The 17,437-nt window shown below is 42.0% G+C and overlaps 3 protein-coding genes across 3 annotated transcripts; 2 read left to right on the top strand and 1 right to left on the bottom strand.

The window, feature by feature from the left end:
• Positions 1–355: 355 nt before the first annotated feature.
• On the bottom strand, positions 356–8,634 carry dhrs3b (dehydrogenase/reductase (SDR family) member 3b). The gene is made up of 6 exons (XM_059330365.1): positions 7,956–8,634; positions 3,163–3,306; positions 2,737–2,856; positions 2,055–2,293; positions 939–1,064; positions 356–836 (listed from the first exon to the last, which is right to left on the bottom strand). Exons 1-6 carry the CDS (start codon positions 8,148–8,150, stop codon positions 752–754), a joined length of 909 nt encoding a protein of 302 aa, XP_059186348.1. The 5' UTR covers positions 8,151–8,634; the 3' UTR covers positions 356–751.
• Positions 8,635–10,753: 2,119 nt separating this feature from the next.
• aadacl4 (arylacetamide deacetylase-like 4) lies at positions 10,754–15,068 on the top strand. The gene is made up of 4 exons (XM_059330364.1): positions 10,754–10,930; positions 11,366–11,591; positions 13,787–13,850; positions 13,944–15,068. The coding sequence occupies exons 1-4, from the start codon at positions 10,754–10,756 to the stop codon at positions 14,725–14,727; spliced, it is 1,251 nt and encodes a 416-aa protein (XP_059186347.1). The 3' UTR covers positions 14,728–15,068.
• Positions 15,069–15,279: 211 nt separating this feature from the next.
• Positions 15,280–17,437, top strand: cfap107 (cilia and flagella associated protein 107). The gene is made up of 4 exons (XM_059330320.1): positions 15,280–15,797; positions 16,271–16,384; positions 16,745–16,919; positions 17,193–17,437. The coding sequence occupies exons 1-4, from the start codon at positions 15,687–15,689 to the stop codon at positions 17,435–17,437; spliced, it is 645 nt and encodes a 214-aa protein (XP_059186303.1). The 5' UTR covers positions 15,280–15,686.

Raw genomic sequence — 17,437 nt, forward strand, 5'->3', positions numbered from 1 at the left:
TAATTAAAGCAGTTCTCTCTGCCTGCCCTACCATTCTGTACGTGTGGTGGTGGAGGAGGAGGAGGAGGAGGTCCTGACCGACATGTTTTGAGTTCATTATGTTTATGGTGAATTACACGTTCCCCCTTCACCATTTTCTGACAGCAGAGAACAGACAAGAATACACATGCCCCCCGGAGCGTATGTTTTATGTTTTTGACAACATCGTCTGTCACAGTCACTGATCTCATGCTAGGAATAAATCAAAGGTGTTATCACACTGCCATGGAAGTCAAAACCCAGACACAAAACAATCTGTACCTCCCGAGAGCTCACTTTTTTTTCCTTTCCATTATGTACAAAGAAACACGGTGCATCTCTAAAACTCCATTTTATTATCTTGTTTTGATTCAAAGACACATTAAAAGGAAAACAAAAAAAGAAGAGTAAAAACAGGCTAAAACAAGTGTCACAAAAACTCCCAGAATAACTACTGGTACAGACCTATGCATGGCTTCTGTTCAGAGTGAGAATGGCATTCAGTCCTTCATACTATACACATAGGCACACACACATACAAATGAGACCAGGCTGTATCCTGCAGTTTATCAATTAATTCTACCTGCAGAAGCAACCACCTTGCATGTCCCCTAAGTATTTGTCTTCACACTATCACGGGGCCTCCTCCACTTCCAGATGTCTTAAGGTCCATATTCCCTTCATTACACCCCAGAGCTGTTGAGGTCTCTCTCACATTGTGTGCAATCCAGGTTCATGTCCTCCCTTTGAAAGTGTTCATGCAGGTGTAACTCCCAGAAAACTTGTGGATTTCTTCAAGTGCAATTTGTGGCATGAAGCTAAAAGAGAAAGTGCATAAAGACCAGGAGTGAGGTGTTAAGCATTGAAACAATAATGGTGAAAAGAAAAAGGAAACTTGTTAAATTATAATTTTTTTTTACCTTTTTAAAATGACAAGGGCATGCATAGTCCAGGGCAGGTAGAGGAAAGCCTTGTCAGCTCTAACAGCATCCACAGTCCTCTGGGCAACTACCTCAGGTTTGAGAGGTGGGAAGAGCTGGGGAAACCTGCAAAAGAAAATATAGCAGTTTTCAGACAGAGTGGTGATTTTTCTGAAAAATCAAGAATGTACATTCAAGGTGTATCCACTCCTCATACAGCAAGCTTTGGTAGACATTTTATTTGAAATTACAGCGCAAACAAAGTTGGCAACTTGTTTTTTGGAACCAGCGCAGAATAATTAGAAGTCCGAAGGATGCTATGTTATCGGCAAAATGCTTGCACTAGCTAGCTAGCTTGGATGTGCATTTGCCATTCAAAATTACCAACCGACCCTTAGATTGTCTTTTAGTACGACCGAATGCAAAACAAGACAATTTTAAGCAACCAAAATGTAACAATAACCTTTCATGAAATAAATACACGCTGTAAAAACGTCAAAGTTCTCAGGCGTAAACAGACAACATACCTTAAATAATACCCAGCTTTATTATCTACTATCAATACTCTAAATGAGAACATAACCATAATAAAATAAACATCGTGCATGTATAAGGGAAGACTTGAAACTAACAATAATGACATTAAACTCATCAGGAAAATGTTCACTGAGGTTATAAATCAAGTGAGAAGTTGGGTCATTTTCTCATACACTTTCGTACAATCAGAACTCTATTTGCCACCAGTGAAGTCTCCCCCTGCTGGCCATTAGAAATAATGCAGCTTTAATGCAGTTTTGCATTAGCTTTACTTTTCAGACCTGGATGTTTCTGTTTCTGAAAAGTCTGTTATAGATGACAAACTTTTGATCTACTGGTCACACTAGATGGAAATTCAGAGGGAACTTGAATTTCTTTATCTAGCAAATTTAACAGCAATCTATCCATCAGTTGTCCTGATATGAATGCAAGTTTCTAAAAGAAGAACATGAATGTACAAAACATGGAAATCTACCCAATCGTTGTTGACATATTTCCGTCTGGACCAAAGCAGCAGACTGACCATGCCTTTAGCATTGCTAAAACTGAAAACTGATTTCACATAGTATGTTTTAATACCTGACTCTCATGCCCTGGAACATCTCTGTATTGGTGTGGAAGGGAAGCACAGTGGTGCAGCCAACGCCAGGACAGTCCAGCAGGCCCAGCGTCAGACTCTCCATGAAGGCCAGCGATGAGGCCTTGGAGGTGCAGTAGTCTATGGCCCCGGGGATGGGAGACTGGGACAGGATGGAGTTTATGCACACCACGTGGCCGTGTTGCAGTTCCAACATCCGAGGCAGAAAGGCCTTTGTAGTCTAGGATGAGGGAAGAAAAAAGGGAGAGTGAAGACAAGGTGGAAGGAAACGTGGAAATAGAAGGTGAAATATATTCCGTAGAGTAAAAAGAAGAGCAGAAAAGAGAAACAGGCCCACAGTGTAACCGCAGATTAAATTTCCATTTCCATTTAGCTGATAATTGCATTTCTGTCTGCATATGGCATAGTCTTTTGATCTCTATTCAAAATAAAAATGCCATGAGTTTCAGAATCCTTTTGATGTTGCAGGGGCTGAGAGGCAATTTGGAAATACCCCACTTAACCTGCCATAATAGTGGTCGTGATTGACAAGTTTGGGGAGTGCCTACTCTATATAATGCCATGCTATAATCAAAATATGAAAATGATAAGGATAATCTGCTCGGAGGAATTTCCCTACTTCTGCATTCAAACTGCTTCTGCTTGAGTCTCTGTGAGTCTTACCCAGAACTGTCCCATGGTGTTGATGTGTTGGGATTTCAGAAGGGCGTCGTCATCGCTGTCCATCAGACTTTTGCCGTGAACTACAGCTGCATTGTTCACTAATATCGTAACATCTCCCACCTGAGATTAAAAAGCACAATAAGAGAAAAAGAACACTGTCAGAGATCTTGTGCGTTTTCTGTCTGCTTTCATGAGATGATACAGTTGTGCTGCACCAGAGCTGTCAGCAATATTCCCCGCTCTTATTCAGATATTTCAGATGAAGTGTAATCTATACACCAGATGGGAGACAGAGCAGCTCAGAGCCAATATACATACAGAGGAGACAGAGAGGCATCACAGGGAAATATTTTATAATGTGTTCCGCCGTGTGCAAATAACTTTTGTGCAAGTGGAAACATCTTTATGAGTATTAAGCTGGCGTACCTTTTCTCTAACCACCTTGGCTTGCCTGTAAACTTCCTCCCGATTGGCAACATCACACAGGAAGTAATGGCACTCTGTCCCTGAGAGAGAGATCTCTTCTGTAGTTTCTTTGAGGCACTTTTCTGTTCGGCCCCACAAGATCACCTAGCAAGAAAATAACACAAGGTTAGAAACAGAGACATTTTCTGCATTGAAACTGTGCCGAGATCGGAAGCAAATCAAGTGAACCGTTGCTTATGAGTGGAACAAAAAGGCTTGTTTTACAGTCAGTGATCAACAAAACATTACGTATGTTTTGCGCAATATTTCTGGCAATGAGACCTGGTGTAACTGTGGAGATCTTTGAGCAGCAACACTCTTTTCATTCAGAGAACAGAGAGGCCATTTTCACTCCAACAAATAGTTTTCGAGCAAGATTAAAGGCTTGGGGGTTGCTGTGTGAATGAATTGTCTCTTCATCCACCCGGAGACTAAATGAAGGCCAGTCATTTGAGCAGGGAACATGGGGTTGGATGGAGGTGGGGGACTAGTGATTGGGCAATTAGATCTGTCAGTCTTTGGGGTCAGGGAAAGGTAATGAAATCAGGGGGTGAGCCCTCCTCATCTCTCAAACACAAATTCTCAAAGAGATTACACGGCCTGTTGGGCAGATGAGCCCCGTCATTTCTGGTCAGGGAGTCTGAAAAAAGTGCGTGTGTGAAGTGCTGAGGACGCCAGTGTGGGATTTGGCCGGTCGCCCGTGACCAAGGTTAATATTTGAGCAAAAAGTCTTGTGGAAAGTGATCTTGTGTATGTGAGAAACAGAATGACTGCGTGTGTGTACGTATTCACACACAAAAGAGAGCGTGTCTGTTGGCGCTGTAGATGATCACACGTTGTGTCTTAGGCGCACTGAACCCGTCAATCTGCAGTAACAGGACACTTTCAGACAGTGCCAATCTTTTCAAATTTCGTCAGAATTTGTCTAGTGCCAAACCAAACATACTGCCAATGACAGAGTGTTAATTTGCACAGCCACAACTCTTAAAAATCACCACTGTGTTGCTCTTTTATAATGCAGTGTTCGTGCGTCAATAACTGTCTGATGGTAATAGAGGGACAGAAGCAAACCAAACAGTCATACTGACACTGTTAAGCTCTAGGTTGATTACAGTCTGGAATGTGTTCTTTATTTCTTCATCAGATCTGAAGCAATAAAGGTTTGGCTCCCTCTGTGAGCAGCCCTTGTTTGAGTTACTTTTGATTGGGTTTTTTGTTTGCTTCATTTGCAAGCCCATTTGAGTAATCAGTGAAGGCAGACAGGTCTTGATAAATAACTGAAAGCTTTTAATAGGATTTGAGCCTTACAAACAAAGCTGACAGCTCTCATTAAAAGTCAGCACTCAAACTGTGCTCTCCTGTTAAAATGTTATTTAATTAATTAGGTTTATCACCCGTCACAACACACAGGACCCTCAGAACAAACAAGCATTGGCCAAATTGCGATCTGGATGGAAACAGTAAGAAAACAAGTTTTTAATTGACCTTGCACGAGCCCCCTTCGTGATCAGTGATAAACTGGTGATTGTTCTAACTGCGCTTGCCTAACAGGACTTAACGTCAACACATGCTGTAAGCAAAAGCTCTCTAATCAACAAATTAAAGCTTGAAACAAGACCTTGAGAGGGAGTGAGGATGCCACTCAATACTGTACAGCTCCGTGTCCCCAGTAGCTCCAGCTGAATAACAGTGATACTCTATCTCCCAGGTCTGAATGTATGGGTGGGTATGAACCCTCCTTTTCACACCCATTGTATGGGCCAGCATAGAGGCGGCACACAGAGGGGGCAGCAGGAGTTCAGGAGGCAGTCGCCTGCCGCTGTCTAATTACTGCGGAGACAGCAAGGTCAGCTGCAGGGCAATACCCAGCTGGGAGCGGTGTGCTTCCCGCCTCCAGCACAACACACACATAAGCACACCCACGCAAACCTGTTGTCAGTGCCATGGTTTGGTTCATCTTCCTCGCAGTGATCTTTTTATGTAATGTTTACAACCACATAAAAATCAATGCTTTCTGCAAACTGTTTCTTCTCAAATTGTTGTCGTGGGCTGAGAAATACTTTGAGCTTTGGATAAATCTGCTGTTTAGATGTCAACTATTTACTGGCATTGTACTGGAAGCTCTGAACTTGGATACTTTGGTCTTGTTTATTGTGTCAGAGCTTCGTTCTGCAACGGTTCCCCCCCATACAGCCACAAGAAGACCTGGCTCCCCTCCTGAGTCCCCGGCTCTTCTTCTAGTTGGATTCTTTCATTAACGCTGTAGTTAGTCTTCCTCGCACCGTGAAAACACCAAAGCCTGAGCATAGGGGAAAAGGAAATTCCGGCTGCCAATCACAAAGGGGCTCAAACTGGGGTGAGCACAAGTTCGTAGAGGTTAACCCTATTCATAATTACCATCCGATTTCCCTTTAGCATCTCTTTAGGCAGGGAGTAATTGTCATACATATTACCACAGGTGTTGTTTTCAAAGCCTTCACACCTAGATAATACCCAACAATGGGGTGCTGAAAAGCGTGGTGACATCCTTTGTTGTGCAGCTGCAAAGTAAAGCTTTTAAAACCCACTGGTTTCTTCTTGCTCGTTCCCCAAGGAGATGGCATTGAAAGACAGGCAGTTAGTGTTTCATTGAGCTTTTAGCAATGTTTTCAAGCAGCTAAAATTGCGCCTTAAGAGAGCATCCGCGATGTGGAGCTTGTGTCACACATGTACAGATAATTACAACCCGCAGCTTTTAGCCAGGCGCTTTCTACCAGGGAAATTACCACCACTTTCTTCCATGTGTAATGATGACTCCCATCTGAGGTGATCAAAAATAGAGCTACTCTGTATTAACGCATTACGGCTAAAAGGACACCAGCGGCTCATCAGGCAGTCAGCTGTGTAATGCTCATCCACTGGATTGGTAGACAAACTGTAGCTGGAAATGATGATGGGAACTGAGGTTAGCCTGACCTGCAGTGATGAGGAACTGTCTATGTAGCCACTGGAGCGTTACAGGCCCAAGTGATAGCTCCTTGTTAGGGGGGGTGAGGGATGGGAGTGGGAGGGTGCATGGATGGTTTTGAGTGTGGGGGGATTCTCTGAAACTGGCAGGACTCAATCTATTTCTTTTAACTGATTTCCAGTGGGAATATTGATTTGAAATTGAATAGTTTGTAAACACAAAATCCAATTCATCGGTCAAATTTAGCAATGTTTTAACTTTTTGAGGCCTTATAACGCTAAAATCTGTACAGGATGTTAGAGGTGATTCCAGTCTGAAGAGTAATCAGCATATGGATAAAAACGTGCAAAATTCACATCCAGATGGGAACAATAATGATGAATCATATACAATCTTACAGTTAAACCTTCAGAATTATCACATTTCTTAAGCAGTTTTCAAGAACTTTTTAAGGTGCCTCAACAAATAACTGTCCAGACTCTTAAAGCTGCTATTTTTCATTTGAATTTTTGTTATATGTGCAAAAAAATAGCTTACAGAATGATTTTATACCCGCAATTAATGTATTGACTTTGTTTATATGAGCAGCTGTTTATATTAACAACTTAGTTGAGTGTATGTTTTGACATTTGATTTTAAGCTTGTTAAGAAGTTGTTAAAAAGTTCACGTTAGCATATTACAGCGAATCCAGCAATATGTGTATCTGTAAAAGGATTGCATTTGAACAAAATGATCACGTTATCCTGGATGAATATATTTATATTCTATAACAATTGAATTCTTTTGTTTTCTAATTTGGGTGAGGGTCCGCTCCACTGATGTGAGACGTCAGGAGAAAACAAACAAATATGAAGACAGGACAAAATATTTTTGTTTCACATGAGTGATTCTGAAGACGAAACACCAGATTGCATTTATAGTATAATCAATGCAGCATAATCAAATTCAACCATAATCCTAACCTTAAAAACCCAACTGTTAAAGTGAAGCATTTTCCAAACTTTTAAGACCTTGTACAAACCCTGAGTTCAGTGACTGTAACACATAATGTTAGACTAATCCAATATAATGAGATCTGTTCCTCCCTAACCCTTTGTTAGGTTGTTTTTGCTCATTTAGTTTTGCATACACTCCATAAAAAGGCATATCATGTCCTCCTGCTATGCTTGGAAACAAAGCCTAATCTGGCTTTTATTAAAAGCATTATGAGGCCTTGTCTGGTGTTGTGATATGTTGCCAGATTTTACAACAGTGCAAAAGACTGCTCAAGGTTGGTAAGAAAGTAAAAAGTGGGGGAATAGCAGAAGTGTTGTTATGCGTGTGGCTTTGAAGCAGTGAGAGTCTGAGTGCCTTTAACACAGCCTAAATCTCTGGATAATACACTTAGACATGTCAGTCATACCAGAATCACAGACCTTTAGCAGGATGAATGTCAGCCCAGGACTGCTCTTAATCACATCAATCAGCCATAAAGGCTGCCCAGACCTGCCCTCTGGTTGACCCGAGCTGTTGTGCAATACTTGAACCAAAATTGAGGGCAGTGTCTCCAGTCTCACTGGACCAACTAGGCTACTTAGAGGTTATGATCCCTGCTTTAATATAACAGTGGAAGGACAATACACTTGGGACAGACAGGGTGGACAGGATTGATCAGCTACCTGAGGCACGAGGGGGGGTGGGGGTGTGAGGGGATTTTGACACACACTAAGGCAGAAGCATGTCTCACCAAAACAATGCAACTTCAATTGTAAACTGGTGCATTACTTTGCAGTGAGCAACAAGTTGTCTGTAGTTGGATATAATTACCTTTCTGGCCCCCTGCTTGGCAAACTCTTTAGCCAGGTGACGCCCGATGCCTCGTCCCCCACCGGTGATCAATACCACCTCCTTGGTCAGGTCCTTCCTCCTGCTTGGCAACAGCGAAAACAAACTTGCTCTGACTAAATAATAGAGCATTTGGACCGGGAAAAGACACATACGACACGCGCTCTTCAAATCCATCTCGAGAAAAAGTGCTCACGGGCAGCCGATCAGTTAGGCTCTTGATGTTTACGCTGCAAGTTTACGTGCAACGCTGATATCCTCAAAACAGTGCGACTTTATGTGCTCCTGCAAGTTTATCCGCATGCAAACAATCTCATCTGCAGCGTCAGAAAGTGTTGCATGGGTAATCCACTGGCGAAAAAACACTCAGAAGGCAGACGTGTGTGACTTCAAGGAGCTCTGACATGATAGTCGACATGTATCACGCTCTCGGAGTGAGTGAGTGATCAGTCATTACGCCTGTCAACCATTGGTAGAGACGCAGAAACGTGGAGCACAAGTCCAGGCTACGCTCCGTGGTGTGTGCGCTACTGAAACCGCTGGGCTTTGGTGTTGTGTTCCTGTCCTGTGCTGCCTTATATCACCGCCTCTGCCCTGGCTCCGGTACTTGCACTAGTGAAAGGACCTGGGTGAACCCAAAGGGGAGGATTGTATGGGCATTAATCCTGATTGACATGTTAAGTGGGGATGAATATTTTTTGCTCCAGAGCCCGTCTGCCCCATGAGTGGTTGCGTACTTGCCTCTTCCCCACCCCCTTTTATGTGCCTACAGAGGTGGTTCTCAATCCGTGGTCCGGGGCCCCCCAGTGGTCGCAGCAGCGCGTCCCCCAGGTGGGTACCAAATCTTGTTTGGGGAACTTTGTTAACTTAACCTTATTGCCTAACATACAGAATAACAATGATCCAATCAGAGCCTTACAGACAGTTATAAGTCTATGCAAAATCAACAACCAAACTATTCTTATTCAAGTGTGGCAGATTGGAGTATTTGGTCAAGGGCTTCATTAAAAAATGACTGAGGTCAACTAATCCTTACTCCAGCCCCCCCTATTAATTAAGCTAAGTGAAACAAATAAGCAAACAAACAGTGAATTAGCTGAGTACTAAACAAACACACAGCTGAGAAACCTAACAATTGTAACCATAACACCAACCCCCTAAAACTAAGCAAAGCAAAGCATAGATAGATAGATAGATAGATAGATAGACAGACAGACAGACAGACAGACAGACAGATAGATAGATATGCAAAATCTGTTTAAAAATATACAAAAACTGCACCATTTTTTGACATGCTTACCTTCATATTGGGCAATCTGGCTTCAAGTTTCATAATGCCAAGTATCTGTTGTTCCCTTGAGCCAGTGACTGATCTCTGCTCTCTCCACTCTCAATATTTGGATGCTGACAAACCTGCAAGCAAATCTGTAGCTTCATGATACACGTTAAAGAGAATTCTGGTGATTCAGCGATCAAATCCTGAATTGCAGCAAACATTCAGTCGTATAAGCATGACAGGGTTTAAAACATACAGAGTGTTTTTGTTTTTACTTGATTGTACACAAAATTATGTTTTGCAGCATCAGTCTGCAATGTGCAAAGCCGCATCGGTTGTTTGAACCCAATTTGTTGTGGTAACATTTGGTATTTTTTCAGCAGACTATATCTTCCTGTGTGTGACAGTGCAATTTGGGAAATAGGTCAGCCCAGTCTCAGAAGGCTGGCAGGGCGACAAACAGAAAACTGTGTGAATACCTCCTAAACAAATCCTATGAATTCATGAGCCTCAGACAAGATTCCAGTCTGTGATTTTTGGCCCTGGCGCTGTGATTTTTACTGGGTATCGCTGAATACAGGGCTTTTTCAGCAACTGGGATGGGTTTAAAGAGCAGCCTCACAATGGTTGCTTTGTGCTGGGCTCAGCTACTTAGGGAAGGCAGAGAGGCTCTCGGGGGCTGCTACAAACTCCAAGACAACACGACTCCAGATGCTGTCTTTATTTTGGAAATTTCACGAGATTTACAATATGTGAACCAAAAGTCTAGCTGCACTGGAAGCTTATAGGCCTACATAAGTATTCTCAGTTGATGTGAAATTGAATATAAATAGGTGGATTTGCAAAATTAGAAGAAAAAAATCCAAAGATATATATTGCACTGAGTGGAAAATGGGTTTAGACTGCATGCAGAATACAAAAAATGTAAATAGTGTATATTTCAGAAGGCAGTTTATTTATACTCATGCTATCACTGCCATCTACAGATCAGCCGTGAAAGTTCAGATAAGGGTGTTCTCAGTCAGCCTTCACTGAGAGCATCTCTGAACACTTTCTTCCCTCAGATAGGAGACAATGAAAATGCCACTCTGTGCCAAGTGCAGCTGTAAACAACAGAGGTTTCCTCAATGTCAGGGACACGCTAGAAAGCAGGAACAAAAACCCAACAACCTTCAGATATCTAAGGAAAATATTGGTTTGGGTTGAAAGGGAACCTAATGCACTATGGAAATGTATTACTAATATTATTTAGTTAATATTCCACAGTGGAAACAGCCTGGTTTGTTTTTGGGGAAACATGTAATTACTCTGACTATACAGCTGTAAAATATGTTGAAGAATATAATTGTTTTTTCCTGGGAAACAGGAAGCCAACATCATTAAGTGAAGCCAAGGTCAAAATGCATTGCACGCGGATGTGGGAGTGGTGGAGAGCTTGTGAGAGCAGGTAGATAAAACATTTACTCCTAATGACTTACCTTCAGCAGAGCAGACCAGCAACACCATGGACATCGGCTGGGCAATTTTAATAATTGGCTTTGCTGCTCTTGTTGCTGCCTTCCTCCTTCTGGTAATTGGACTTGTGTACTCTGAGCTGATGAATTCAGACATTCCTCGTGGGGTTGCAAATAGTGGGAAACTGCACATGGTTCATGGCTTGTTTGTTGGCATAGCAATTGTGGTGAGTATCTACAGTGTCTGTGGAATTGTTGCTGCTTATTATTTTATGTTCCCTTCATGTTATCTATGTATTATAACTAACTTTTTTATTATTAAATTGACTTATTCCTTAGTGGAGAGGATAAAGAATCTGCTTCTGCAAGAAAAAAAAAATCAACTGTACGCTTTTAGGCCCTTGTCAGAGATGGCTGTCCTTTCTTTGTCCTCCAGCAACTGATAAAGCTAAGATCAGAGACATTTCAGATAAGAAATCAAGTCAAACAAAGGTATAAAGGCAAGGTCATGTGTTCACCTTCTTTGATGTTGTCAAGGTAAATATGGTCTCTCCGAGAGAATAACTTTCACTTTGACTTTAGCTATCAAGAACACAGGGTTTTTTTATGTTTGGAACATTGGCTCCCCACTTATGATAAATCTGTGTTTTATTTCCTACAAGGGCCGAATTCTTCATCGTCTGAGTATTTGTCATCAGGTCAGCTTTATCCGGTGGTTTGTGGCCTGTTTTCTGACACGCTTAAATCCAGTTCCGGCGGGCCTGCGAGTGAAGGACCTGACGTTTTCTGAGGTCCCAGTGAGAGTCTATGAACCCACCACCACATGTGATGGCCTGAGAAGAGGACTTGTGTATTTCCATGGAGGAGGATGGGTGTTGGGCAATATAGGTACAAAAGTTCACATTATTTACTTATAGCAGAAATAGCAGAAATGTCATTATGTAGAAAATACAATTTGTGGTGTATATACAACTAAAATAAGGATAATTTGACTTACAGTTAATGACAGATATATTCACATAGTCATGAAAAAAATGATTAGACCACCCAAGTTTTCTTCAGTTTCTTGTTCATTTTAATGCCTGGTACAACTAAAGGTACATTTGTTTGGACAAATATAATAACAATAATAACAACAAAAATAGCTTATAAGAGTTTAATTTAAGAGCTGATAGACATTTTCCATGGTTTTCTTGGTAATAACCAACATCATTGAAAGCTATTTTTGTTGTTATCATTATATTTGTCCAAACAAATGTACCTTTAGTTGTACCAGGCATTAAAATGAACAAGAAATTGAAGAAAACAAGGGTGGTCTTATGATTTCAGAGTTTAGATTTTTCTACTAAACTTTTTTCTACTTTCTACTACTAAAACTTATTTGAAGGGATTGTTTGAACTTTTGAAAGTGGCTAGTATTTGGTACTCATCCATAGTGAGTGTATTACCTACAGAAGATGGCAGTCAGCATGGCCCCTACAGATACAGAAGCTAAGCAATGTACTGGGCAAGCTGAACATATTTTAGCTACCTAAAAAAAGCCCACCTGAAATATATACAGTACTGTGCAAAAAAATTAGGCAGTTGTGAAAGAAACTGTGGACAAAATAAGAATGCTTTCAAAAATACAAATGTTAATAGTTTATCTTTTTTAAAATCAATCAACAAAATTCAAAAGTGTGTGAACAGAAGGAAAATCAAATTAATATTTGGTGTGACCAGCATAAATTCTTCTAGGCATTTTTCCACACCTGCCAAAGACTTTTGCACAGTGCTATATATCTATTAATTACTTTAAAGTAAAGGGTATATTCAGAATATTTTCAGCCCTGTTTAAGTTCACGCAGGGGGAACTGAAGATGTTCTATGCTTTTGTAAAAGCCACCAGACTCCATTGACAAAAACAGTAATTTTACCTTGCATCATAGCCTTGAGGTTGAGAACACTATTTTATTTTGTATGGACAAATGTTTACCTTGGTATGGGATCTGCTGTTACCATTACTTATTCAGGAGGATATTCTTCTCCTGAGTGTTGTATGTACATTTCTATATGTATTCAATAGCCTAGTGTCACACTCAGTTTCCCTGTGTAATATGTCTTATAGAGTCTTATAGAAACTTTAGTGTATTATAGAGCTTAAATGTCAGGGATCATTCACTCATTTGGATGTTTCACTGTTAGGAATACTATTTCTACTGTTGTGTTAATGTGTGACTGTAATGTTTTAAAGGGTAAGTTTGGATTCTCTGAGAGGTAGAATTACTGTTTTTGTCAATGGAGGCTGGTGGCTTTGAAGAGAGCAAAGAACATCTTCAGTCCCCCTGTGTAAAATTAAAACAAAAATATTGGGCATGCAGACCATCTGATGCAGATAATACACTGACGACTTTTACTTAAATGACCTAGAGACTAATGACTTTAATTATTCACAAGTTGTCTGGTATAAGTTAATCTATTAAAAGACCTATTGGAGATAATAACAAGTTTCCCCTCCTGTGTATGAATCAATGACAGGTCTACCCTTTATTTTATCTTTGGCTCAGCCTTGAGCCTTGTAGTTATTGATGTATTATTCACTGCAATAAAAATGGGAAAATAAAGATAGTTTGCAGTGTGCAGTCTCTTTTACAAACTATTGTGGGTTTTTTTTTCTGGTTAACATTTTGTATTTTAATGAGTCCAGGTGGTGCCCCAGTCTGGCTACTTTATATGCTGTTAGGCAGTTTGAGCTAGACCAATTCACCACATTTTTTAAGATCCTCATATTTTTGAATGTTAAGTATCTGCAAAGAAATTGAGAAACGCACTAAAGAGTAAAAAAAAAATAAGTTTTTTTCCTATAAGACATACTAAAGTGAAAGAAAGATATCTAAATCTAAAAAAAATACTTAAATTAACTACAGAATTATACTATAATGTAGTACTTTCCATCATTATCGTCATAAAACGCTCTCTGAAATGACATGAGAAGTTGAAGAGAAACAAAGTTTGCCATGCTCCATCTACACTGCTTAGTTATCTCTTATAAATGACCTGGACATATCTTCTGCTAACTGTGATGCCTTGCTAATTCTAAACAGATTCTGTTGATGAAATCTGTCGGCACATCGCCAAGGAGTCAGACACCACTGTCGTTTCTGTCGGGTACGTAAACTTACAGAATTATCTTTGATTATTTATAATTTCGAGCCAGAATTCAACATATTGTCCCTCTGTCTTGCCTCTCCCCCCTCTCAGCTACAGATTAGCCCCTGAGCACAGGTACCCCGCCCAGCTGGACGATTGTGAGACAGCCACATGTCACTTCCTGTCTGTGGCTGAGGCAGAGTTTAGCGTGGACGCTCGCAGAGTGGCAGTCGGAGGGGACAGCACTGGGGCTAACCTGGCAGCCGCACTGTGCCAAAGGCTGGCGAGGAGAGAGGTCGGACATCTGCCGTTCCCCTGCGCTCAGGTCCTCATCTACCCAGCCCTGCAGATGGCAGATTTCAACCTGCCCTCATACCAGCAAAATCATGCTGTGCCCATATTGTTTCGTGGCCGTATGGCGTTCTACTTCCTGCAGTACGTCAATGGGGACATGTCTCTGTGCCAGGACGTGTTGGAAGGCATCCATGTCCCCACTGAGCTCAGGCCACGCTATCAGAAGTGGCTCTCCCCTTCCAACCTTCCCCCCGAGTCCCTCGCAAGGGGTTTCCATGAGCCCCCAACCCCAGAATACGACGGGGAGGTGTATCACTCAATCAAAGCTGGTTTGGAACATGAGGTCTCACCTTTACTGGCGGATGATGATGTCATTCAGAAAACCCCGCCCACTTTCATCCTCACCTGTGAGTACGACGTCCTGAGGGACGAGGGGATTCTTTACAGGAAACGACTGCTGGACTTGGAAAAGGACGTCACCTGGAAACACGTGATGGAAGGTTTTCATGGAATGATTAACTTTTTCAACCAGGGTTGGCTCAACTTTCCCTCAGCGGTGCAGGTTGTGGATCGCGTTGTTGACTATATAAAAACACTGTGAAGACCATTATCACCATGCTTTATTCTACTTCACTGTGTTTTACATTTTAATAAACAAAACTTCTTTACCAAGAGTTTTTCCTCATCATTAAAAACTTATAGTGTTAACGAAGGACAAAAAAACCTGACGCAAATAAACAAATAAACAAAATATTTTGCATTGCAAAAATGAAAAATAGCCAGAGTACACAATATCTGGGAAAACAAATTCTGGCACCATTTTAACAATATAGAGCAGGGGTCGGCAACCTTTAGTAAAAGAGCCATTATTGGCCAAAAAGTGAGAAAACATGTTGGAGTGGAGCCACAAACCTTATTTTGCGCCCTGCAATGAAGATAAAACAGCTGACTAGGTCTAAATTAGCTTAGCAACATTACTAATAAGTCATAATGAGTGTTTATTAAAGTGATTTTGTCAGAATGCAGCATGTGCAAATGTGGAATCGAAAGCTTGCCTAGTTATTGAAAACTCAAAACCTGAAATTGTTAAAAATTTTGAGGTAAAGGTGTCCTTTCTTAAGCTAAAATCCACATTTAAGTTGACTAAAATGTTAAAATGTGAAGAACTATTCATTTAATTTCATGTAATTTTTTTGTCACAGCCACAGGGAGCCACTGCAGACGGCCTGAAGAGCCACATGTGGCTCCGGAGTCGCAGGTTGCCTACCCCTGATAAAGAATATACAGCTGAAAGGTAAATGTCATGGCCTCGACTTAAAGGAATGTATCTCTATATCGGAGATGTTAGACATCACCCATTTGCTTCCTGGATACTCCGCTTGACTTTCCTTTCAGTGTTTGCTGTATCCATAGCAACAGAGCTCTCCTATTTCCCCTCCACTGCCTTTGCCATAATGGGGCCAGGTGAATGCACCTACGTGCTATCTGTTTGACTAGCTGACCATGTTGTAACAGGACTTCAGATTTCCCTGGTTAGCTACATTTGACACCAGGTGAAGCATGAACCAAACGTGGACGGCGCAGGATAAATGGGCTCAGCCCGGCTGGAGGATAGAGCCCAAGTATTCAAACAAAGTGCTGTTAGGCAACTGGGCGGAAGAAAGACTTCAGGTAAGTGTTTCATCTCCTTGTTTCCTCTTTCACATTCGTCACATTAAATGTTGTGATTTAAGCAGCCAACTTAAATTGAATGTGAGAACACAGACTATCTGTGCTTTTTCTTTTCTGCAGATCCAAAACATAATGCCATAGCAGTGGCAGTCTGCCAAGGGTTTTGTAGCACCTCAGTTGGTAGTCAAATCTATAGCAAAGTGATTAGGCAGCCTCAGTTCAGCTACCTCAGCACAGCCTCCTGGTGGGAGAGGCTAGAGCTGGAGACTAATTGCATCGACGTGAGGTTCGGCCACGGGCTGCTGGTTCAGGATCTGAGAGGAGAAATGACTTAAGAAACACTGTACAACAGTGCGGATCGATAGTGAAGTGTGAGCTTTGCTGATCGCTGCACTGGGATCATTGCTCAAGCACCTGTATATACCCCCCTCCTCACCTCTCTTTGCGATGTCTGTTTATTCTGTCTGACACAGTTCACTCGGGAGCCACAGGCTGCAGCCAACAGCACCAGCCGTGTAGACCACCGGCCCCACTGGGACTTCAGGCCAGACGTCTGTGAGAGAAGATCTGCCCTGCTGAGAGCTGAGGTCAGCCTTTAACTGCTCGTTCACGGCATTAACACCAATTGAATGGCTGTCACAACCCTGCAAGTCAGGGCTTTCTTCTCTAGATTGTGGCCACTTCTGCATAATATTGACAGCCAAGATAAAGGCCTGTGATAAAACTCTTTATGAAAGCAAGTTTCTGCTCAGACTCAGCAGTCATGAAAAATGTGTAAAATCATCAGTCCTACCAGGCACTTAAAGGCTAGTTAGAGCAATTTGCTGCTGTCACATAGCGAGCCTCTTGAAGATTATTGTAAAAGAATAGGTCGTGCCCTCTATATCTTAATCCAATGAAAGCCTATGCATATAGGCTATGTCGTGACTACTGTGTATGTCTTCCAGGGGCTTCCATCCAAGCTGCTATTTGCCCACCATGGCCCACCACCCTCTCATTACTTGGTCACGCACTATGAGGAGAGCTACGGGCACAAGCAAACCAATGCTGTGCCCACTCTGCGAACCTGGCATCCAGACAGCTTGACATGGCAGCTTGAGAGGTCTGAACGGCCAATTTCTGGTAAGACCACAATTTAAAGTGTCATGCCACCACAGCCTGAAGGTACACATTATACATGGGGAATTGCATATTAAACCACCCCAGCACCAGTGGAGAGGAAACATACTTCAGCGCATTAAATTTTCTATGGACAAAAAAACACCAGCAGTTGAGCTCATGAACAATTAAATCTGGGTGGCCCCAGATGCCTTTTATTGTTCCAAATCAGTCACCAGTGTAATTAATGGCTGCCGTAACATGGCAGTTAACTTTCTTTTCTGTGTTCCTTTACAGGCCGTCCAACCAACTCTGGCCCGCCGCAGTCCACAAAGCACCGTTTGGAAAAGCAGCAGTCACACCTCCCGTCTCTGACTGTGTACAGGTCAGCATACCAGTGGCACCCACTTAGCGCCTTATGCCAGAGCCGCTTTGCCAGGGCTCCACGCACGCTCTCCAGCCACCTCCATGCGGCCAATCACAACAACAAGGACCTGGATCTGAGGCGGCGCTCGCTCCTACAAATCCCTGATCATTGTTGA

The sequence above is a fragment of the Centropristis striata genome, chromosome 3 (assembly GCF_030273125.1).
Source record: "Centropristis striata isolate RG_2023a ecotype Rhode Island chromosome 3, C.striata_1.0, whole genome shotgun sequence".
Taxonomy (NCBI): domain Eukaryota; kingdom Metazoa; phylum Chordata; class Actinopteri; order Perciformes; family Serranidae; genus Centropristis; species Centropristis striata.